Genomic DNA, 24,170 nt, shown 5'->3' on the forward strand with positions numbered 1-24,170 from the left:
TACTTACTAATTAATATACTTAATGTAATTAACATTACTGTTAATATTCTTATTATATGAACATAATATATGAATAATAGTAAGCTCTTACTATTAATGTAACAGCATTATAAAACATCTTTGTAGAATGAAGCCACGGTGTGGTGGGGGGGGGGGAGTTGAAAAAGAGATCTCCCATTTTAGAGGAGCATATTGTTGTTTTCCATCCATCTGGATGCTAACTGATTTGGTTTGCCTTCATTTTGGTACATATTAATGTTGCATTTAATCTGTAATCATTGTCCAGGGAGTCAGTGTGCTCTGGAATTGATTTATTTTGTATAATTTATATTTATGTTGTGCATCTCATAAGTGACTCTCTCTGCAGTGTTACAGAAAGGGAGAGGATAGGAATTCCCACGGAGCCTGACTCTGCAGACAGCCAAGCCTACCCTCCAGCTGTTGTCATTTACATGGTGGACCCCTTCACTTATACGGCAGAGGAAGACTCCACTTCTGGAAATTTTTGGCTGTTGAGTTTGATGCGCTGCTACACAGAAATGCTGGATAATTTACCTGAGCATATGAGAAATTCTTTCATTCTCCAGGTAACTATTTGCAGGTTTATTTTTTACTTTGTTGTTGTTTTTATGAAAGTAAACAGGTTCATGATTTTTTTAATAATTGTATGTATATGAAAATAGAAAAAAGTATTCTTATTTCTACCTTTTAGATTCAGCCATTATTAGCATTTTGGTGTTTTTCTAGCCTTTTTTCTGTGTTTGTTTACACAATTGAGATCATACTTCTCACGTAATTTTTAGTCTTTTTGTACTTAAAGTTACTCATGAATACTTTTCCACCTTATTTAAAATCCTCACCAAGCAACATATTTTTTACAGACTGCATATTTTCCATGTGTAACTGTTTCTCTACAGTTAGATATAATTACTTTTTTTTTTTTTTTTTTTTTAACCTTTTCACTGTTACAAATACAACTATAAGGCGGTCCAGTGGTTGGGACTCCATGCTTCCAATTCCGGGGCTTGGGTTCAATCCCTGGTCAGAAAACTAAGGTCCCACAAGCTGCACAGCGTGACCAATAAATAAATAAGTAAATGAATGAATGAATGAATAAATAAATAGAGCCATAATAAACATCTTTAGGTATAATCTCTCTTTCACATTTCAAGTCGTTTCTTAAAGTGGATTCTTAGATAAAGATACTGATAAATAATGCCAAATTCCTCTCCCAAAAGGTTATAGTTATTTACATTTCTTTCAGGAGTGAAGGAGCATGCCCATTTTCACTGTACCCTTGCCAGCTTTATAGTGTAATAATTTTTAAAAATTTATAATTTAATAGGTGAAAAATGATGTCTTGGGTGTTCGGATTCTTGTTTTTCTGTCACTTTAACTCAAGCCATATTATAGAATTAGAAGATTGAAATTAAAGCTACCAGTATAGTTTGTTGGTAGTTTTTCATTGATTTGAAGTTCGTGTCTCAGATGACTAGACAGTAATTCCAAAGATGCCGTGCATACTATGCGTATACCTTACAAAAGTGAGAAGTATATTTAAAAGCAAGTTTTTAAATTTTGGGACATGGCAACAATAAATTGAGAATTTATCTCTAAAATGGGAACAGGGTAATTTCTAAGTGATAGTGTAACCTGACCAGCAGAGTGACACCTCTTCTTAAATTGCTGGTATATTTGGAATATAGGACTTTATGTCACTGAAAGGAATTAAGATTGAATTATACTATGTTTGGCATTTCTGTATTTTAAAACTAAAGTTGCCTCCCCCATTCAAGTAAAGAATTCATACCATTTCATTTTCGAACTGCCTTGTTAGCATATTAGATCTCTATTTCTAGTTTTGTTTGTATTTGTGTCTGTAGATTGTGCCTTGCCAGTACATGCTGCAGACAATGAAGGATGAACAAGTTTTCTACATTCAATACTTGAAGTCCATGGCATTTTCAGTGTACTGCCAGTGCAGGCGACCTCTGCCTACACAGATCCACATTAAATCCCTCACAGGATTTGGGCCTGCCGCCAGCATTGAGATGACGCTTAAGAACCCAGAGGTAGGTAGCGGCAGGGCAGAAATTTGCAAAAACACTACTTTTATGCTGAAGATGCAAGCCAGGAGAGTTGCTTGCTTGGTTGGTCTTCTACCTTTATTATAAGAGTGGTAGGTGTCTTTAATCCTTAAGCTGAAATAGAGGAGATACTTCTCTGAACTTGTATAATTTTTTGAGAAAAGAGGCAAGCAAACTCTTGCCATTTTTTGATGTAAGACCTAAGGCAACAATACACTTATCCCTTTTACTTATGAAAGTTCAATTTTCCTATATTTATTTTGTTCATTATTGTTTGAAGCTAATCTGTGTCTTAAATCACTCTCTACCTTCCCCAGCTCATTTTTTTCTCCTGGAACAGCCGCTGTGTATGTGTTTACTCTGCACGGGCCCCTCATTTTCTGCTGCTTCCTCCTCCCCTTGTCTCAGTGCTTCTGTATGTAAATGAGCACCTTTTCTCTCCGTCTTTGTAAGCCTGTTTCCCACAGATAAGTACCTCAGGGGGAATTCTAAAACACCAAAGCAAAACATGGTTTAAACAGAAGTTGTACACTTCCTTTGTTTTACTAATCACCTTATCCTGAAGGTAGATATACAGGGCAGTGTTCAGAACTCTCAAAGCCTTCAAAAATCAGTTCCCACAGCTTTTGCATGAAAAATTACCCATTAATAAAGGCCAGCAAACACCTCTTCACCATTAGAGAACTTAAAAACACCAAAAATTGCTAATTTTAGTTGGTAATGTAAGTTTTTCTGGAAAACTAAAAAAATGACGCACTACTTAATACTGCATTTGTTGTAACTTGGTTCCGGTCAGCTTGGTCCCAAGAGAGGAAACTGCATAGCTGACAACTTACATTCACTCTGGGGTTATAGAAAGCTTCTATCTTTGGCAGTTTTAGGTTAGTTTATTCTTTTGAGTTTGTATTTTTTACTTTTGTGAGCATGTCATATGTTTTGTCTACTACTAGCTTTTTCTAGAATAAAAATAAATATGTTTCTACTTGTTTCAAATTTGTGTCCAGAAATTGAGTTTGTGCCTTTCTTTATAAACTTTGAACCTTTTAGTTTTTTACCTCTTGTGGTTATTCTGCAATTCAGGTGCAATCATTCCTTATGCTTTGGTAAGAAGTTATCACAATTTCAAATGACAACGAATAGTAGTCTGCATTTTCAGAGAAGAGAGTAAAGGCTGACTACCTATATTAAGATCTGAGGCATTATGTAATGTTTTAAAAGATTATATAACGTACTGGCAGAACACCATGGGAGTTCATGAGATATATAGTGAGGCTTAGATTAAAATAAATCACAAAAAATATTCTTTCTTTCCTTTTGCTTTGGAATAGGAAGAGAGAAATCAATCATTTGACTTAATGAAAAATGTAAGAACCAAATGCTGTGAACATTTAACTGAGGTTTATAAATTTTTACTTGCATTAAGGTGCAATGGCTAATTGCTAAATGCTGCCTCTCCCTCAGTCTGCAGCTAGAATTTTGTACTTTCATTCAGCAACTATAGCTGAGTGCCTACCGTGTGCCAGACACTGTATTAGGCGTCAACTGTGCAGTGGTGAACAAGACACCAGTCCCCTGCTTCCAGGAATTCTCATTTTCTGCAGTGGCACAGTCTCGTGCAAGCTCCTGGCAGCCACTGTTCTACTTGGTGTCTCTGTGGGGTTGCCTGTTCTGGACGTTTTTTGTAAATGGAATCTTCCAACCTAGAATGTTTTATGTCTGCCTTCTTTCACTTAACATAATGTTTTCGAGGTTCATCCACGTCATAGCATGTATCAGTACTTCATTTCTTTTTATGGCTAAGTACTATTCCATTATGTGGATAGACCACATTTTGTTTTTCCATTTATTAGTGGACGGGCATATGGATTTTTCCACTTTTTGGCTATTGTGACTAACCCTGCTCTAAGCATTTGTGTATGAGTTTTTGTGTGGCTATATGTTTTCAGTGTTCTTGGTAAGTACCTAGGAGTGGAATTTCCGGGGCTGTGGAGAGTGAATGGATCAGTGATAAGGTTTGAAACTTGAGCAACTTGTTGAATATGTATCCCTAAAATGAAGGAATTGGATTAACTTATCTCCAAGGTCTCCTTTAAGTTTAAAATTCTGTAATTCCATTATTACTGTTTCTTATGCTATATAGTTCAGGGGTTGGCAACTCTGTGGGCTAAGTCCAGCCTGCAGCCTGCATTTGTATGACCAGCTAGGTAAGAATGATTATTACGTTTTTACAAAGAGAAGATTATGTGACAGAGACTCCATAAAGCCTAAAGTATTTACTGTCTGATCCTTTACAGAAGCCTGCTGACCCCTGCCGTAGTTTACTAGATATTGAAATGTATGTAAAGCTGGAAACAGAGATGACAATTAAATTTCATCACAGTTTATCTAAAATATTTGTCTTAGGTAACAGCTAACACTTTGATCTCTTAAATTACTTACACACACACATCATAAAGTATAATATACATACTGAAAAGTACCCAGTCTTAAGCATACTGCTTGATGAATTTCCACTAAGTAAAAATATTACGTAACTAGCACTAGAAACAAAACATGACAAGCATCCAGAAACCTCTCTAATGTCCCTTCCAGTCACTCCAATGGTAATCACTATGCTGACTTACAACAGCATAATTTTGCCTGTTTTTGGCTTTATATAAATGGAATCATAATTTACAGTGTTTTGCGTCTGGCTTCTTTTACTCAGTGTTGAGAATCATCCATTTTGTTGCTTGTAGCAGTAGTGTTTTTCATTCTCTTTGCTGTTTAATATTCTGCTTGTGTAACTTTATCACAATTTATCATCCATTTTACTGTTGATGGTTATTTAGGTTATTTTCTCTTTGGAGCTATTGATAGTGTTGTAACCATGCTTATACCTGTCCTTTGTAAACATATATGTGCATTTTGGGGGGGGTCAGAGGGTGTGTGTCTGTTCAGCTTTTACAGGTGTTGTCAAATGCTTTTCCGAAGCACATCATACTCCAGCAATGTGTGAAAGTTCTAATTGCCCTGTATTCTCACCAATACTTGATGTTTTCTGTCCTTTATATTTCAGACATTCTGGTGGGTGTGTAGTGGTTTTAATCCACTTTCCTAATGACTAATGAAGTTGGGCCAATAATAATTTCTTTTAATAAGGAAATAATTGGCTTGATTGGGTTCCCTACCTTATATAACTTAAACAATTTTTTTTTGCATCATTATTATTTGTATATATAGGACTAGTTGGGAGGCAATCTATTGTCATTTCTCCCTGTTGGTTTCCCTCAGCGCTGTATGGGTTTTGTTGTAAACATGGAGTGGCTTTGTGTTGATACTGATTTTGATTTTGATTTCAGCGGCCCAGCCCAATCCAGCTTTACTCCCCTCCTTTTATACTGGCCCCAATCAAAGACAAGCAAACAGAGCTGGGAGAGACATTCGGTGAAGCGAGCCAGAAATACAATGTGCTCTTTGTGGGCTATTGTCTGTCTCACGACCAGCGCTGGCTTTTGGCTTCCTGCACTGACCTCCATGGAGAATTATTAGAAACATGTATTGTAAATATTGCTTTACCAAACAGGTGAGGAGCCTTGGTGTTTATGGTGTGTGTTAATTGATGCTGTGCCTTTCCTCAGATAATGGATCTTTCTAACTTTCCTGTCTAAATGCAGTGGGTAACACGTGGGTGGGTTCTTTGGAATTTTCTTGGTTTTGTCTTACTAAATGATAGCTTTGATTCATTTGGGGACCCTTTTCCATGTCTGTTTTAGATCACGGAGGAGTAAAGTATCTGCACGTAAAATTGGACTACAGAAGTTATGGGAATGGTGCATAGGTATTGTCCAAATGACATCTCTGCCCTGGAGAGTTGTAATTGGGCGACTTGGGCGTCTTGGCCATGGGGAACTTAAAGGTGAGAAATTCCTGAAACAAAGGAAAGGAAAAGGGCTGAGCTAGCTAATGTCATTAACTAAGCTGAGGGAGAAAATTATGAAGTTGGTAGTAAGAATAAAGCAGATTATATTTTCTGATTCTTTTAAATGTACAGGATAAACCAGTGGCTTTTAGACTTTTCATTAGCAAAATCATTTACACAAAGAAAATCTTAAATATAACATTGAACCCCAGTATATAAAACAGAAAAAGAATTTTTTTAATATAAAAATGATACTTGGTAAATTAGAATTTCTAACATTTATATATTGTGAGAAGAACAAGTCAGTTTTAACTGGAAAATTTTATAACAGAGATTATGGATGAGAGTAGAAGTCATATACAGCCTTTACTTTCATTTGCTGGTTTGTTTTTGGTGGTTGACGGTGATGAGCTTTGTATTTATTTTTGTTTTGGTGGCATGATTGCAAGATAATGCTGATTGACAAGGACAAGTAGTTGCAAATTGGAAGAGTCTTTATTCACATTGCCGCTGTCTGATAGTCTTCAGTCTGGAAATTTAAGAGAGCAGATTTTTTTTAAGTTGAATCCCCCAGTATATCTACCAACTGCTTGTATTTCTTATCATAAATATAAGAAAGCACTAAAAGTAACTGCAACGTAACACAACTGACCACTGGCAGCTGCCTTGCCTGGCGTTGAGCCCAGCTCATTTATTATCCTAGTGTAGCTACTTGTACAGTTTTATATGAGCAATATGAACAGGCCTAGATTATTTTTTTAAAACCCTAGCGATTAATGGCACATTTATAAAAAGTTCAGTGTGTGCATATAGATGGGAGAAGTTTTTGTTTTTGTTTTTAATATTTATTTATTTGGTTTTGCCAGGTCTTAGGTGCAGCAGATGGGCCCCTTAGTTGCAGCTCGCGGGCTCCTTAGTCATGGCATGCAAACTCTTAGTTGCAGCACGCATGTGGGATCTAGTTCCCTGACCAGGGATCGAACCTGGGCCCCCTGCACTGGGAGCGCGGAGTCTTAACCACTGCGCCACCAGGGGAGTCCCAGGAGAGGTTTTTTTCTAACGTCTGCACAGAAGCAAACATGTGTCACAAATCAGCTTGGTGGTTTTGCACATGCCAAGTATATATTAGAACAGAGTTGGTAAACTTCCTTTATAAAGGGCAAGGTAGTAAATAGTTTTGACTTTGCAGGCCAGCTGGTCACTGTTGAACTACTCAACTCTGCTACTGTAATGCCAAAGCAGCCATAGACAGTACCCCAGTGAATTGGTGTGGCTGTGTTCCAATAAAAGCTTGTTTACAAACAGGCGGTGGGCAGGATGTGAGCTGCGGACCGTAGTTTGCTGACCCTTGCGTTAGAGTGTGCATCTTATTTCTTTACGTGAAACTTATATCCGGTATTTGTGGAGACCCTGAAATAAAACCCCTGATACAGATACAACTTGCCTTGTAGTAAGTGCCTAAGTGAGTTAATTATTAGGGTTTAACAGCAGTTCATACAAATATTATATAATATGTATTAAGTAAGTGTTTTCTTAGGGATCTATTATACACAGAATTTTTTTGTATTAAATTATACTGCAGACCAATAGAAAATATTACCCTTTTCATTTTTAAAAGAATATTATACTTGTAATGAATCTGTATGGGTAGCCTGGAGGTCTAATACATCAGGGGATTCATCATTTCATTTCTGTCAGAGTTCCTATCTTCTCTCTCAGTATGCCTTTTAGTCAATCTTATTTCTTAAGGGCTTTGAGCTACTCTTAACCCTTGGGAAAAGTCAGACTATAATGGAAGAGAAGTAGAGGGGATAAAAATGTAGCCTAGTAGTCTAGTTACTTGGCATTTTGGAAAATTATTAAAGCCATCGCCTTCCCTTTTATGATTTTTTAGAAGGGACGTACTCTTCTTTCTTATCTCTTGGGGGAGAAGAATGTTAAGTGTGACTGAGGGCTCCATCAAAGGACTGAGAGAAAATGTACCTTCCAGGAGTGAAAACACGGAGAAAAGCCTAGTGTCCAGGACATCAGCTTCCCAAGCTACAGTTTCTTCCTTTGGGGAACTGAGGTCTGCGCCACGTTGCATGTCTGTGGGGCAGTATCAGATGTGAGTCCACAGCTTTCAGAGCCAGTTTTGTGAATCTCTGTTCTTTATCACCAGTGTTTGTGATAAAAACAATCGTACTGTCTTCTCCTTCTTACTTGGTTTTTATGTGCCGAACTCACTTCTCTTTGGTATTTCTGCGGTTTTTAAAAATACTCCCTCCTCCGTGTTCCTTGCCCCTTTTATTTCAGCCACTTCAGTCCAGTGTGCATTAGGAATTTGAAATGTGAAAGTCTGTTTGTTTGTTTGGTTTTTTTCCCCCACGTGCCTTTTAAGGGGAGAGCAGGTTGTTTGAAAAAAGTATGTGGCGGTAGAGAGGTGGAGTGGTGTTACATCAGTGGGATGTGACATGACAGCAGTGTATGGCTGCAGTAACGTGACGTGCTTCATGTGTGTCGGGGCTCCAAAATACAGGGAGGACCAAGTGCTTCTCAATTCCCGGAGTAACATTACCCTCAACAGTTCTGTGAGGAGACATAGTACTAGCCTTTGTTTGGAGGCAATGAACAGATGATAGAAAGAAAATTTGTGGCACCTTTCTAATCCGAACAATCAATGTGGCATCATTTGGAGCACTTTACTTGCACCCATTGCTTATCCGATCTTTGGGCATGCCAGGAAAGGGTCCCCTTCGTTTCTTCTGCTGCTTGCGTTTCATGAAACAACCAATCTACGTTAGCAGTAAACAAAACTGAGGTCCACCCCAAACTGTGCTCTCTTCTGAAGAAAAGTGTTCACAGGGGCAGTGAAAGAACCGGACCTGGAGAAGGAGAAAGGACAGAACACACTGGCATCACCATTGAAAAGTACTTTAAGTGCCTAAGTCTGCCCGGGTCTGTGCCGGACTCACAGGTCATTTCAGACATGATTTCAGTCTCTGTAGTCGTTGGCCTTTGTTTCTTTGTTAATGAAGTGTAATCGAGGTCAAGTAACATTTTCTTTGTAGCAAGGAGGGGAACCCGTATAAAGCCATATTCCCTTCTAGGGCCCAATCCTAGAAATTCAATTATCAGGCAAAACTGGTAAAAAGCTCAAACCTCACATCAACATGAACTTCTGAAGACTGTGTGCTTGTGATATTTGATTCCAGATTGGAGTATCCTCCTTGGAGAATGTTCACTACAGACAATCAGTAAACGGCTCAAGGACGTGTGCCGGATGTGTGGAATCTCTGCCGCAGACTCTCCTTCTATCCTCAGTGCCTGCCTGGTTGCCATGGAGCCCCAGGGGTCCTTTGTAGTGATGCCAGGTAAATCTCACCAGTTTTGTTAATTAGGTATCAGAACAGTTCAGTCCATTCAATCTTAAGTCCACACACAAGTATAGAATGTATCTTCATTATCTGTATGAGAAAAAATTGTACTTAGGGCTCAAAATGGAAAGAAACCATTTGGTCTCTTCCAAGGGGAGTGGTTTGTGATTTTATTATCTTTGTTGACCATCACTTGGGAGAGAGCCCAAGTCCTGGGTGTGATTGAGAGCTCTTACAGTCATGGCGAATTATTTGACCCCAACCTGTTGTTAGTGTATGAAGTTCACCCTCCAAAAGTGACTTAAGTGGGCACCAACATGATATGTATTTTAATACCCTTTTGAAGAAAGGTATTTGATAGACTCTTCAAGCAGCCTCAAGAGGACGTTTAGAGTCTCTCTGTGGTTGAGGACGAATGTGAAGTAGACGGGGTGGGTAGAGCATTGAGCACAGTGCGTGCTAGCCACAGTAACTCAGTGAGTGCCAAGATGTGGGCAGCCGAAACATCATGGCCACAGAATTTTTTTAAAAACAGCGACTAAGCTATTTTATAATTTAATAGCTGAGCAGTTTTATATTTTTTAAACCTGTTTTTACCACCCAGGTATTTCTTTGATCAAACAGGAGACCCTTGTCCCCTCCCTGTAAAAATCAACAGAAGTGTTGTGGTATGAGAATGCGGTTGCTTGTGGTCAGTCTAGAGAGAGACAGATGTCTGTACTGGCCTGCTGGTCAGACCCTGGGTTAATTGTCACCTGCACCAGTTGGGCAAGTTACATCATTTCTTTGTGTTCTGTCCTCCTCATGAAATGGGGGTAGTAGGTCCTACCTCTGAGGTGTAGCTTTGACGATTGAATGATATGATATGAATAAAGAATTCAGTACAGAATCTGGCGTGTAGTACACATTCAATAAACGTTAGGTGTAACAATTATTAGTTGAATGGTACCATTTCTACAGAATTGCATTGTCTGGGAGAACAGTCCGTTATAAATTATTAGCAGTCACAGGAGGAAAGAAAGTTTTATTTTTAGAAATACTTCTTATTTAAGTAATTAAAACATATTTGGTCGACTCAATCCAATTTTTTCTTAACCTTGCCAGTGTGAAATGTGGCTTGAGTTATCATAGCTAATCTGCTCTGAGTCAGTTTCTTGAAACTATTTAGACAGGTGGGCTCAACTGTAAATGTGTATCCATGTGTAAATGTGTGTCAGACTCCCATCAGTCCAGCTCAGGTCATTTCTGGAGTTGTGCACTGCTGCACAAAAGGCATGATACATTTTTTTTCCCCCTTTTTAAGATGCTGTCACAATGGGCTCTGTTTTTGGCCGAAGTACTGCACTGAACATGCAGTCATCTCAGCTTAACACCCCTCAAGATGCTTCTTGTACACACATCTTGGTGTTCCCAACATCGTCAACCATCCAAGTGGCTCCAGCCAACTATCCCAATGAAGATGGGTTTAGCCCCAACAATGGTGAGTGGAAGACCCTGTATGCATAGAGCAGCTCCGCTCCCTCAACAAGACACAGTGCTAGAGTAAAGAGTCGCTGGGCCGCCGCAGGTTCTTCTGTGTCGTAGTGAACAGCATATGAAATGTGAAGAGGGAATTGAAGGTTTGAGAATCTTTTTGGTTTTGAAGATTTAATTTGCACTGTTGCCAAGACCAAATAAACACTTGCCTCTCTTGGGTAATTAGCTTTCTCCTGTTTTTCATTAAAGGCAAAAAAAATAGTATCTGCTTGATAGTGTCCTGTACATGGGTGTCACTCTTTCAATAAAGATTTCTTGATCTGATTTGAAATGTATGAAGACTGCTAGGCAGTATGAAGATAGCACCTGTCTTTAGCTGATCACTGGGAATCTAACTTGCTCTAAAACAACTCCTTACTTGATTAGTCTTGAAATTTTTTTTTAAGTAATTTATTTTTGGCTGTGTTGGGTCTTCGTTGCTGCGTGCGGGCTTCTCCTTGCGGTGGCTTCTCTTGTTGCGGAGCACAGGCTCTAGGCACGTGGGCTTCAGTACTTGTGGCATGCAGGCTCAGTAGTTGTGCCTCGCGGGCTCTAGAGTGCAGGCTCAGTAGTTGTGGCGCCCGGGCTTAGTTGCTCCGCGGCATGTGGGATCTTCCCGGACCAGGGCTCCAACCCGTGTCCCCTGCATTGGCAGGTGGATTTTTAACCACTGGGCCACCAGGGAAGTCCCCTTATTTGATTATTCTTAATAGCTGTTTATGGTTTGAATATCTTAAGGCATTTGTTAAGCAATGATTATTTATAAACTGTAAAACGCTCAGTATTATGCAGCTGTTTGCATTGTTTTTTGAAGAATTTTTAGCAGCTACCAACATTTACTCCTGTTAAACGGGAAGGGTAAGAGGATACCGTCCTGTGTGTGTGTATATAGAAAACACACATAATATGATCACAGTGTAATAACAAATACAGAAAAAGAATCAGCAAAAATGTTCATGGTGATTGGGTTTCCCCTTTTATACTTTTCTTTCCAAATTTTCTGCTCTGCGTGTACCTTACTTTTACGATACAGGAGAGATGATTTCTTAGCAAAAATATCATGCTTTGATCTGCTCGTATAATAGGCCTCCAGTTTGAGGGCAAGTTCACACTTATTAACATGCATTAATTCAGCCTTAAGTATTTTAGGTGCTAATTGGATGCATAGATGGTGTCTGCTGTTTTCTTGGATGGTGTCACTTTTAACTTTGTGTAATAATTAAATTGCTTCTTTAGCTAATGTTTTGCCTTCTTTTTATGTGCCTTTGGAGGCTGTACAGAGTGTGGAGTTTTACGTTCTTTATTTCTCCATTCTGTTAATACTTCACATTAGGAGATCATTGGAGAGAGTACAAAATGCAAGAATAATTTGCAGCACCTTGAACCCAGTGGGCACGCGTTAAGTCTTACTAAGTTGTTACCAACGCATGCCTGTAATAGTCATAGGCCAGTAAACCATGCACTGGTTTAAATTGGGGCTATGGATTAGCTTTCTAATTTTTGTCCTTTTTTTCTCTCCCTCTTAGATGACATGTTTGTTGACCTTCCATTCCCAGACGATATGGACAATGATATTGGCATATTAATGACTGGGAACCTCCATTCCTCTCCCAACTCCTCCCCAGTTCCCTCCCCAGGCTCTCCTTCTGGAATTGGTGTGGGCTCTCACTTCCAGCATAGTCGGGTAAGGACGACTTGAAATAGGTCGTTTAACACCACCTCAGCCTTCAGGAAAATCCTCTAGAAGTGCCGTCATCTTTTACTATGTGCACCTTTCTTCCTGATGGTCTTGGTCCCTGGTACCAGAGAAGTAAGTGTGGGACCGTGACTCTGTAGTTCCATTTTGAACAAAGCCGGAATTCTAAAGAAATGTTATTATTATTCCTGATGAATGTGCTTAATCAGAATAGTCCCATTACAGCTGCAAGGGTTTTATGCAATTACTGTTTTTGAGCAAAAATTAATTTTGGTTGCTTGCTGCTTCCCAGTTATTTTTTAATTTTTCGCCAGAACAGTGGCTTTTCAGAGGCTAGTTCAATAACCCTGCTTATTTAACATGCAGAGTAACTGTGTTAATTGAATAACACATTGTTGATGGTTAATTATTGGGAAAGGAGCTTAACTGGTCTTGGTTTATGTCATGGTGCCTTTATTTAGGCACGTTAGATGTTCTCTGTAGCCAGCTTGCAGGAGTGGGAAGAGCCCACAGGAGGCTGATTTTGGAGAAGTGTCCAGGTTAATACCAGAGCATTAAGGAAAAAACAGAGCTTACAGCTAGTTTCATCTTTAAATATCCCAGGATATTAGAGGTGAATTAGCAGAAGATTGAAGTGTTAAAGGTTCTGCCACATCAGCTCACGTTAAGTTTCTTTAGAAGCTAGGTGATTCACGCCTTGTCACTGTATTACACTTCTTACTTAAAATGTTAAGAGATTGAGGGGTTAAGACAGAAAAATAGCTATGTCTAGTATCTTAAAATGGACAAGTATAAGCAACCTGCTTACACTCATTAGGCACAAAGACGTTCTTCGAGGACTTAGGTTTCTGTTAGGTGGGACTTTTATTGCCAGCCCTGAGTTCACTGAAGGACAGCCTAGAGAAAAGAAGATTGAAAACTTTACTTTCAGAGAAGATGAAACCAGGGAAGGCCACCTCAGTGGACTGCCCTCAGCGTTACGCCTGCCCCCTAATTCTCCCTTCTGCAAGGAAGGGATCGTAAATGTGTTTATTTCCTCCGGTCATTTGCCAGTTAATGACAATTTATTGGTTCATTGGAGATTGTTGTGATGGGGACCAAGAACACAAATTCTACATTGGATAGTTTTAATTTAGGATTAGTGTGAATTCTAGAGGCAAATAGCATTACAGCTAAGAATGCATGCCCTGGAGCTTGATAAACATCACTCTGAATTATAGCCGAACATCTTCCTAGCTTTGTGACTTTGGTCAAGCTTACGTTACCTTTCTCAGCCTTAGTTACCTTATCTGTGAAATGGAAAATAATAGCAGCTACCTCCCAGTACTGGTTTTTATACTTTAGCTCCTCCGATAACAAAGAATTGGTAACTGAAGTGTAGTGTTAGTTTTGTGAGAAACAGAGGCGTGCTTTATTTTCTCCCTTTGTTGGCGCCTCGAGCCGTTGAATGTCACACCTCAAACAGCACTATGCTGAAGCTGGTCAGGTGGCCTTTTCTAATCCTGAGCACCTGCAGCCAGGTGACCCCTGAGAGGCTTTCGGCATTTCCTCTTTCCGAACCATTAAACGTTCTTTGATATCCAGTTAAGAAATTACCACAGGAGGAAAAAATTTGTTCAAGGTTGCAGTAAGTTTTTATTTTTTAACCAACTCAGCAATGATACAACTTGGTGTAGTAGTTGAGGATTTTTTTCTTCCTTGAAACAGAAGGCTTTTGAGAACAAATGGATTACTTATTAATTATTGCTTTTGCATAAAAGGTACATTTTCAACTCTTGAAGCTAGCTAAAAGAGTCAAAGAAAGACAAGGAAAATGTCAACTGCAGAAACGCCCAGTAAGGCTGTCACGGGAGTCCCTTATTACCGGGACTGCTGTAAATTGAAACAAGGCTTCTTCAGGAGCAGATCTCACGCTGCTGGCAGGTCAGATACTGGTGAAGTGTTAGAACGTTATTGACAGTGGACAGTCAGGTGTGCGCGTGTATTTTTGGTTGGTTGCTGGTGAAAGAGCACGTGGGTGTGGTGGTACCTTCAGCTGTCAGATTCCACTCTTTCCATTTTTAGTTTATTAATTACCTAACAATGCCACGGAGCAGATTTTACATTCTGCAGAAAAGGAACCAGAGACCATAAACCTGTATTTACTTGGCTGGTGGTGGTGGTAGTTTTACTGGTACCCTCTGCCTGAGCCGTAGTTTTCATCAGATATCTATCTATCTGTGTGTGCAGCAAAGACACCGCCTCCCCTGTTGACCTTTCTTGGTCAGTTGACATTTTGGTGTGAGATGCTGCTGCCAGGAAGGGGATTAGTCACTACAGCGTGCAGGGAGAATTGATAAAAAGTTGGGTGAAGGTGGTCAAAAAGTACAAACTTCCAGTTATAAAATAAGTGTCCTGGGGATGTAATGTATGGTGACTTTAGTTAATAATACCATATTGTATATTTGAAAGTTGCTGAGAGTAGATCATCTTTTAAAAGTTCTCATCAGAAGAAAAAAAAATTGTAACTCTGTATGGTGGTGGATGTTAACTAGACTTATTGTGGTGGTTATTTCCCACGGTTAGAATCATTATGTTGTACACCTGAAACTGAAAAAGTTGTTGGTTTTTAAAAAAGCTGTATTTGGTAATAAATGCTGACCATGCTTTTGGGACTTTGTTTTTCAGAGCCAGGGAGAGCGTCTTCTTTCCAGGGAGGCGCCTGAGGAGCTGAAACAGCAGCCGCTGGCCCTTGGGTATTTTGTATCGACCGCCAAGGCTGAGAATCTCCCCCAGTGGTTTTGGTCATCGTGTCCCCAGGCTCAGAACCAGTGTCCCCTCTTCCTCAAGGTTGGTTTGGTGTCGTATTTGAAGTTGGGGGGTGAGTGACGTATGCTCAAAGTCAGTCTTGGTTAGAATTTGCCTTGGGCACCGTAGTCTTACTCTGCTCCCCGACTCTCTCTCTCACGTCTACTTAAGAGTCTGAGGGTATATGTTAATTACAGGCAGAGGTGGAGAGCAGAATTTAGGAGAGGAGCCCAAAACTGTGTCACAAAGAAATGAATGACCAACAACATTCACCCAAGGAGGAGACTTCACGCGGCTCAGCGGACACATCTAGGGTGGCCATGTGGTTCTGTATAAGCCACTGTGGTCAGGGAAGTTACGCCGGGGGGTGGGGGGGGGGGGGGTGGGGGGATAATGATGACTGGTTGTCCTCTTCCTCCACTGCCACAGGCAGGCAGTCAGCGTTCCTCTTTTCGAGTAGGGCAGGAGTCAGCTAAAAAATTCCATGTTTCTGCTTGCGCCTTCCTGTATATTTCTTGGAAATTTTTAATCCAAATTAAAAGAGTTAAAAACAAAAGATCTCTCACTTCCAGTTTGGGTGAGAGAACCTAGAATGAAATCCATGGATTGGCAAAAAGCCAACGGTTTGACAACACACTGTATTGGCAGAGCTGTGGGGAGATGGCCCTGGTATGGTGGGAAGGCCAAATGTTACAACCCCGCACATTTCCCTTTGGCTGCAGAAGTCCCACTACAGAGTAATCACTGAGATACACACACGTACACATACATACACACACACACACATAAATCTGGAAGGTTAAAACCAAAAACAATTGAAGTAATTTTCTTTTCCTGATGACTTTAACATAGTATTATGAAATCAAAGAATTTATATAAAAATCCATGCAATCTCGCAGTTAGAATTACTAGTCTGAACCTAGATTTATTTATCTTTTCCTCTCTAAAAAGTATACACATTCTTTAGCTCTGTTTACTGGAAAGGCTTAGGAGCCATGATAGCCTAGCAGCAATAAACACCTTTATTGACACAATTATGGTTTCTCAATACTGTTTATCATTCAAAAGAACCAGAGTTCTTCGAGGAAATGACTGATTCCAGGGCTAAAGTAAGAAATATTCAAGGTGCACCTGAGACATCTTGTCACGCCTAAAAGCAAGGAGGCTACCAAAGATTATTAGAGTCTTATCAAAGGACCCAGTAGCCAACTTGGAGGGGTTCCCATTGCCCAGGGATGGGATCATTTAGTCATTAAAATGAACAATGGTGGCAGTAGATTGATATCAGTCTATGGGTTCATAGTTTTGTGCTGAAAAACAAAACATGTGTACGTCACCTTTTGAAGCTGCCAGAGCAGCAGCTCATTAATCAGAAAATCAAAAAGTAAGGAGAATCAAGCATTTATATTGCCGCCTCTTATACTTTACAATTAATAAAGTAAAACTATACTAAAACTATTACGTTAAAAATTGATGGGGAACTCTACAGTAGCTGGACCGTGCTGGTACCTGCTGGATCCAGGGATCTGCCACATTACTGCTGATGACAGCAGACATCAGGTGCCTTTGGATGTGATGCTGTAAGAAGGGCACAGCGCCGGTTATGAAGTACGGGGATCAGGATAGAAGACCACCACCACGACACAGTCGGCCACATCCCGACTGTGGAGCCTTCTACAGATGAAAACCTGAAGAGGGACGCTGTTTAATTATTTGCGGTCCATTTGCAAAGCTAGCTTTTTTTTCTCCTCTACTCTAGGATATGGAGTTATTTGGGATCACATTGGGGTTACTGAGCAGCTTAAATTCATGGACTTAGAATAGAAGCCCTGACTACAAAGGACTTTAGAGAGCATCTCCTTCTGGTAGACGTGGCCTTATTTCTGCCCCATGGTTGACTAGACCAGGAAGGTGACTGTCTTTGTTCTTTCACCAGGCTTCGCTGCATCACCACATTTCTGTAGCACAGACGGACGAACTTCTCCCTGCCAGGAATTCTCAGCGGGTTCCACATCCTCTTGACTCCAAAACCACGTCTGATGTTTTAAGGTAGATTCAGACCTAGGCAACATAGCAGTACAGTTTGAAATTATATACTTTACTCTTGTTTTTCCAAGGTGTTTTAATTAAAGTGTGGTATTTGTGGAAGAGGTGCTACCTTTTGTGCAGTGGAGCACTGTCTGATTAGCCAGTGAGAGCCACGTCCCCCCCAAATACCTGCATAGGACAGACAGTGTAGCATACTTTGTTAAATCCGGCAGTTATGTGCAAGTACAACTGCCCTCGCTTCCCATTCAGAGGAGGCGTTTCGTGGTGATGAGAATAGATCAGAATAAGGGGGTGGATAGTTAGAAGACAAAGTCTGGACCTTAAAGCACTTGACTTTGGAAACATTTTCTGCCGCTCCTGACATAGATTAGGTAAATAAAGTTAAGTAAAACATAAATTCCATAGCTGGGAAATACCTCCCAGAATTGTCTTGTACTTTAGCAGGCTGTAAACATTCTTCATGTACCTTGAGAAAATATGCAAGCTTTTCCTAATGTTTTCTAACTCTTAAATGATTTGGAAATTATAGTTAAAGCAAGAACCTACCTAATCTACATGATTTTGGCTTCCAGGGCCTCTAGAGCAACACTGTCCAATAGAAGTGTAACGTGAGTCACATACAATTACTATTTTAATGTGGCTACTAGGAAAATTTTAAAAAGAAATCAGTGACGTTAATTTTAGTAGTAAGTTTATCAGTTATATAAAAACGTGATAACAATGTCAAAATATAAAAAATAGTATCATTTGAACAGTAATAAATATAAAAATACTCATGAGCTATTTTCCATGCTTTTTTTAAATATTAAGTGTTTGAAATCCCGGTGCCTGTTCCCTATGTACAGCATATCTGAGTTCACGGAGTGGGGGGCCGGTGGCTGCCATATTGGGCAGTGCAGGTCTAGAAGGAAGGGGGGACATGAGGAAACGAACTCTGGGAAAGAGCTTGGGGCAACCTGTGGAATGACATTAGGCCTTCTTCCTGCTGACCTCTGGCACTGGCACGTTAGAACTTTCGGACCAGCCTTACTTCTGTCGTGCCTGGTGCCCTGACCCGTGTGTTCTCTCCGGCAGGTTTGTTTTGGAGCAGTACAACGCTCTGTCCTGGCTCACGTGCAATCCGGCCACCCAGGACCGTACCTCCTGCCTTCCCGTCCACTTTGTGGTGCTCACTCAGTTGTACAACGCCATCATGAATATACTCTAATTGGAAAAGCACTTGTTCTCTCTGGCTCAGTTCCTTCTCCCCGCAACCTCAGTCCAAGGAACCTGCTACACTCTGCAAATACCCCACTCCCTCCTCTTGAGACCACTCTGCACAGTCCTGCGCTGTGATGGATTACTTCTCAGCAGGCACATGTCATTTCTGCAGTGTTCATTACCAGAGTGACTCACAGACACTTCTCTCATGGACCTGGAAACTTCCATAAGCAGTGACTTTCAGCCAGTGTTGTGGTGTGTGCGGCCCCAGACCACTGGGCCACGGGAAGTCTTTTGTTGTTGGTTTTCAAGAGGGAAACAGAAGAGACAGTATCCTTTTGCACAAGAGTCTGTGTCTTCAGTCTCTGTTTAATAAGGGCAGTTTAGCCCTCTGGATGAAATCCTCTAGTTATTGGTGTGTGGCCTGTGGGTTACCTGAACTCCATAATCTGGGACTTTTGAACAAGAACCAGCTCAAGTACATGATTTCATAATGGGGTTTCTGTCTCCCTAGTGCTCCCATCTAGATTGGCATGAGTGCTTTGGTTGACTTTATACCTGTGTGTAGATACAAAAGGTCTGGAGACATCTTCATTTTGTTTATTTATTTTAGGTTGTTTTGTCATATGGTTTTTGTGACTTTCTTTTAATTTTTTTAATTCGCAAGGACCAGCCAGGTACAGTAGCTGAAACCCAACTCAGATCCACCATAGGATTCTTTGACTACATACCTCTGTCCTAGAAGCCAGGAAAGGAGTGAAAACAAACTGGGGAGATCCTGCTTACAAGTAATATATTCAAAACCACCCAGCAGTAGGTTTTGTTGAGAATAAACTGGGTAAACATTCTGCCATATTCCTTATTAAAAGTGGCCACCGTTTCATGAAGGACAACATTTTTATACAGAAGGCAGTCAAGCTCAACCCAGAGCCATGGAGGCAAGTACCTTCATTAGTTTTATATAGTCACAATGGAAATATATTTTCTAGTGAATTCTTACTGAAAGCCAGGTCTCTCCTCTCATTAGATCAAAAGGGACTCATGTATATATCACAGTCTCTAAAGTGTTTGCTCATAAAATCAGTTATAAATATGGTAAATTTTTTCTGGACCATAGGAATATTATTTCAAAGAAATATTCAACTTAACCATTAAATTAGTACTTGAAGTTGAGCCTTCGTGGTGGGACTTTTTTAAAAAAACATGCCTTTTTAAATCATTAAGGCTAATTGAAGTATTTTATCCAGGCCCGAGAGGGTTGTCTTTAAGACTCCATTTCTACCCGTACCTTGCTGTGCGTTTCTGTCTGAGGGCAGTGGGCGTGGGCTTGCCTCCCATGAGCCGCTCTGGTCAGGCTGTTGAGCTCTAGTCATCTGTGGAGAGAACCATGCAAATTTTAAAAGTTCTTCCAAGAGACTTCCATATTCTGGTTATTAACAAAAAAAGGAAAAATGTAATAACTGATATGATTTTGTAAAAGTATTTTTCTTGAGATAATCTAACGTTTAAAACATATTAAAAAAAAAAAAAGTTGTGTGGTGGGAATGTGAAAGCAGAGAAGTAACTTGTAAATGGATAATTTTGTTCTCTGTACCACCAGTTGGGGGGGAGGGGTCGACTTTCGCAGTGTATAGGTTAAAAAAATCTGATATATCAAACCATTTGTATCTAATGTGTACAGTGTAAAATTGACTTTAAAAATATTGCAGTGCTATTTTTTCTTAATCAGAAAGGAAAAATTCTCAAGGCCTTTTGAAGAGCATAAGATGATGAAGATTGTAAACTTGTATAAAATTATCTTGGTGAGAAGACAAATTGTAAAGTAGATATTTGTAATCTTTTACCACTTTGGGGTTGCTTTTTTTTCCCAGAATTCATCAGAACTTTGAATTTTTTTTTTTTTTTTTTTAATGGGCTGTTTTTAATGCAGGGGCTTTTCTTCCCTAGAAACCCAATTCTCAGCAAAAAAAGAAAAAAAAAATACAAAAAACAAAAAAACCCCTACAAAAATTTAAAAAAAAAAAAAAAAAAAGGCAGCAAAGGGTAGTTTTCATCTGGTGTCTTTTATTTAAGTTTTTTAAGTTAAGAAAAGCTGGTGACATATTTATACGTTTTTGTGCAAAAATAAATGAATGGCAATAGATTTTAAAAAAATCTTATTATGTACTTCTGTGTGAAAAAGTCTGTATAATATTTCCCTTAAATATGCATTATTTTACTTGTTTTTTACTGAATTAATCTGAAATGTACAAGCCCTGGATTTGCTACAGAGTGAGAACTTATTTTATTTTTTTTTTTATTTTTAATTTTGGAAATTCTGCAGAAATCAGAACTCTTACCATGGTTTGAACTAAAGAGGGGAAATGGGGGAGGGGAGAGGGGTGGGATTGTCCAGCATGCTTGTATGTATATTTCAGAACCTTTTTTAAATGTAAAAGCTGTACATTTCTGGGAAGTTCTGAATTTCTTTTGTTTCCTTTTTTCCTTCAAGCATTTTGCAGTGAGCTTCTTTTATATATAGCAAACAATTTGAAAGAATACAAAAATATGTGAAGTTCATTTAAAAAAAAAAAAAAACTACAGTATAGCGCTGGTACAGTACACTAAAAGACTTTGATAAAAAGAAACAATACTAAAAGGCCTCCATTTTAAATGTCATTCATATATACCTTGTGAATGAGAGCTATATACTTTTACACACTTTTTTAGAGGAATAAATTATTGAATTACTGAAACGTTGAGTGGCTTTTTTCCCCTTCCATCCTGCTTTTGTAATGGGAGTGATCTACGCCTATTCAAAAGGTGTTAAGTATTATGGATTGAACAGTCCTTGACCAGCGGCCTGGCTCTACCTTCCCGAGTAAAGTTTTACTCCCCTGATCAGCACATCTCATAGATGTTCTCAGACGGTTTTCACATATTCCAGGATACAAGGGCATTCCTGGATCAGTTTTAGCGTGCGCACACACACACACACAGAGCATTGGATTTGGAGCTCTGGTGTTTAGTTCCTTAACTGTTCTGTGTAGATCACATCTAACAGTGATCACACGTCTAACAGTGAGCTACTTGTCTCCTAGCTCTTAAGATTGCGGTCAATACTAGAACAAATTACAAGTCTGTTTTCTCCTTGCTTTCTCTTCATGGTCTCAGCCAGTTTCTTTTTGATGTTCCTTAAAAAGAACAGTTCCATCCCTTTGCTGTTTTCCCAGTTCACAGCCTGGTGACAGCAGTATGCCATCTAACACACATACAAGCAAGGCGCTCATTGACTGCATGGCACCCACTACGTTGTTCTCTTCTCCTTGGGTCCATTCCGTAGGAGAAACCCCCGTGGGGGCAGAAGCTCTCGCTAAAATAGTAAACGCCAGGACCTGGCAGAGTCTACTGTCGAAATTTGAATAAATTGAAAGACCTTGCCTTTAATCTTCCTCCGACTCTTTGGCAGTATACATTGTTCTGAATCTAACGATAAAGTGTTGAGACTGCTCAGCCTCAGTTATTTCGTCTGCAAATGAGGGATGAGGGCAATTCCATGAGAAATGCTTTGCAAACTAAAAAGCTGTGTCCATGTTATTATAGTTGTACTACTGAAGAAGCCTGAGAAAAGCGCGGCCACTTTTCTGTTAACAGATAATATCGGTCTCTGTCTCATCCAGCTGCCACTGCTTTATGCATAGCTCACGGCACTCTTGGGAACGCTGCCTGCCCAAAGCATTAAAGAACCACACGTTTCCTAGATCCTATGTGATCAGGTCAGTCCGAAGATTCCTGTGTCCCGTAAAAATCAGAATTAGGTGGTATTTTTCCAACCAATAGATTTGCTTGGGTTCTGTGCTTATACAGCGGATGGCACTTTATCCAACAATCAATGAATGTTGGTTTTATTTATACTAGGAACTTTGTTTTCATAACCACTATTTGCTGTACCAATTCAGCAATACTAGCTAAATCTCCTTGAGGTAGGAAAAATTATTTGTCAAATGCATTGACACATTTTGCAAATTAGATGTAGGTAAGTCTGACCTGCCACTCAAGAACTATCAGCCTCCAGCCATTTGCACCGCTCAGATCCTGCTTAACACCAGTTCATCCCCTCCAAGGATGCCATCAAATAGTTTTATGTTCCTGCTATTCAAGAAGTCACAGGGCCAGGAATTTGTCCCCAACTGGTGTCAAAGAGCTAGTAAAGATCTTTTAAAAAGTGCAGTTTGTCCATAGGAGTTTTTAAAGACAGACTTTTCGTAAGACTTAGTGCCTAAGCGTGAGAGCCGCATATTGAAAACAGCCTTTGCCGCTTGTCATTTCTTTCTCTTCTGAATTCGCCGCTTGCTAAAATCCTATCAAGAGGCAATTTGAATGTATTACCATTAAAATTTTTATCTTGGTGTTAAATGATTCGCTTGTTTATATCCCCTTGACAAAAATGTCACTTTAACAGTAATTATTTCATGTCATTAATACCTAATGAGACGCCATTAGAAAATTCTGTGGTGCCAGGTAATACGTGGTTGCAGCAGTTGCCCTGGGCATCTTACTCTGCTGGGAACCAGATTTACCAGTCTCCCACCACTTCACTTGAAATTCTCAGATCAACTTTATTAAAGATTTTTTGGCACTTAACTGCTTCTGGTTAGAACTCCAAATTAATGAAGCAGGTAAGAAATAGCAGTTGATGAGGAAGAAGGCTTGGATAAGACTAAAAGTATTGATTTTTCTCTGCAAAGGTTATTTCCTCAATGAGCATTAGTTACCAGGGAAGATGCAGACAGACATTGGGCTCGGCCTCACTTTTTCCTTTAAGAAAAGCAGGGAAGTGAGAAAAGCCTGTTTTATCTTAATAATCTAAAAACAGTGTTTGTATGGGCTGTGACTCAATGCTCTGCTCAGATATAGGAATCAAAGCAGGTCTGTTGCAGAGTGCTTAAAATCACCCAAATCTCAGAACAGGCGAACACTTTGAAATCAGCAGCCCCTTTCAGCATTTCTCTGGCTATTGCTATTTTATGCCTTCATTGCCTTACTAGCAAATTAGGCAGGTTTCAATCTACCAGTTTCATAAAACCACATGATACTCAGGAAAATTGGCCCTGCAAGAGCTAAGATGAGAGGGCTGACACAAGGAGATGTTTGCTGTGGGAGTAATTAATTTAACGTGTAAGATAGTAATTGTCTTATTTCATTTGAGCTTGAACGTTTTTCAGTAAGCATTTACAAGTAGCTCCTCTTACTTAAATCTTAGACTCTGTTCACTTAGAGGCTTGGCTTCATGTAGCTCTTATTAACATATATGCATTATTTAATATGTAAATTTCCTATCTGCTTCCTTTAAGTATGATTTTTAATTGTAGAAGAGAATGTTTATACAGTTATACATGCACACACCAATATTTTTTTTCCCTGTTGATCTCTCTTATATCACCACAAAGCTTAGGAATTTATGACCTTATCAGGTCTAGAGATCAAGGTCATTTTTGTTTCACAGCATGAACTAATGACCTTCCAGGCATTTCTGTGACATGGGAGAGTTTACCTTACCTGACAACAACTTTAGATTGGGCCGACGGTATACTGCACTG

At 39.6% G+C, this 24,170-nt stretch overlaps 1 protein-coding gene across 2 annotated transcripts in view; it reads left to right on the forward strand.

Annotated features, from left to right (window-relative positions):
- Positions 1-23,915, forward strand: part of MED13L (mediator complex subunit 13L) — a 298,574-nt gene extending 274,659 nt beyond the window's left edge. The window contains exons 22-31 of one of the 2 annotated variants that reach the window (XM_068563867.1): positions 368-587; positions 1,884-2,072; positions 5,429-5,652; positions 5,843-5,985; positions 9,183-9,341; positions 10,648-10,824; positions 12,386-12,543; positions 15,223-15,384; positions 17,279-17,391; positions 18,466-23,915. In XM_068563867.1, coding sequence (XP_068419968.1) covers positions 368-587; positions 1,884-2,072; positions 5,429-5,652; positions 5,843-5,985; positions 9,183-9,341; positions 10,648-10,824; positions 12,386-12,543; positions 15,223-15,384; positions 17,279-17,391; positions 18,466-18,598 — 1,678 coding nt within the window. In that variant the 3' untranslated portion in view covers positions 18,599-23,915. The remainder of the gene's footprint in view (positions 1-367; positions 588-1,883; positions 2,073-5,428; positions 5,653-5,842; positions 5,986-9,182; positions 9,342-10,647; positions 10,825-12,385; positions 12,544-15,222; positions 15,385-17,278; positions 17,392-18,465) is intronic. The other variant, XM_068563866.1, reaches the window with a different exon arrangement.
- The last annotated feature ends 255 nt before the right edge of the window (positions 23,916-24,170 follow it).

This window comes from Eschrichtius robustus, chromosome 14, assembly GCF_028021215.1.
Source record: "Eschrichtius robustus isolate mEscRob2 chromosome 14, mEscRob2.pri, whole genome shotgun sequence".
NCBI lineage: Eukaryota > Metazoa > Chordata > Mammalia > Artiodactyla > Eschrichtiidae > Eschrichtius > Eschrichtius robustus.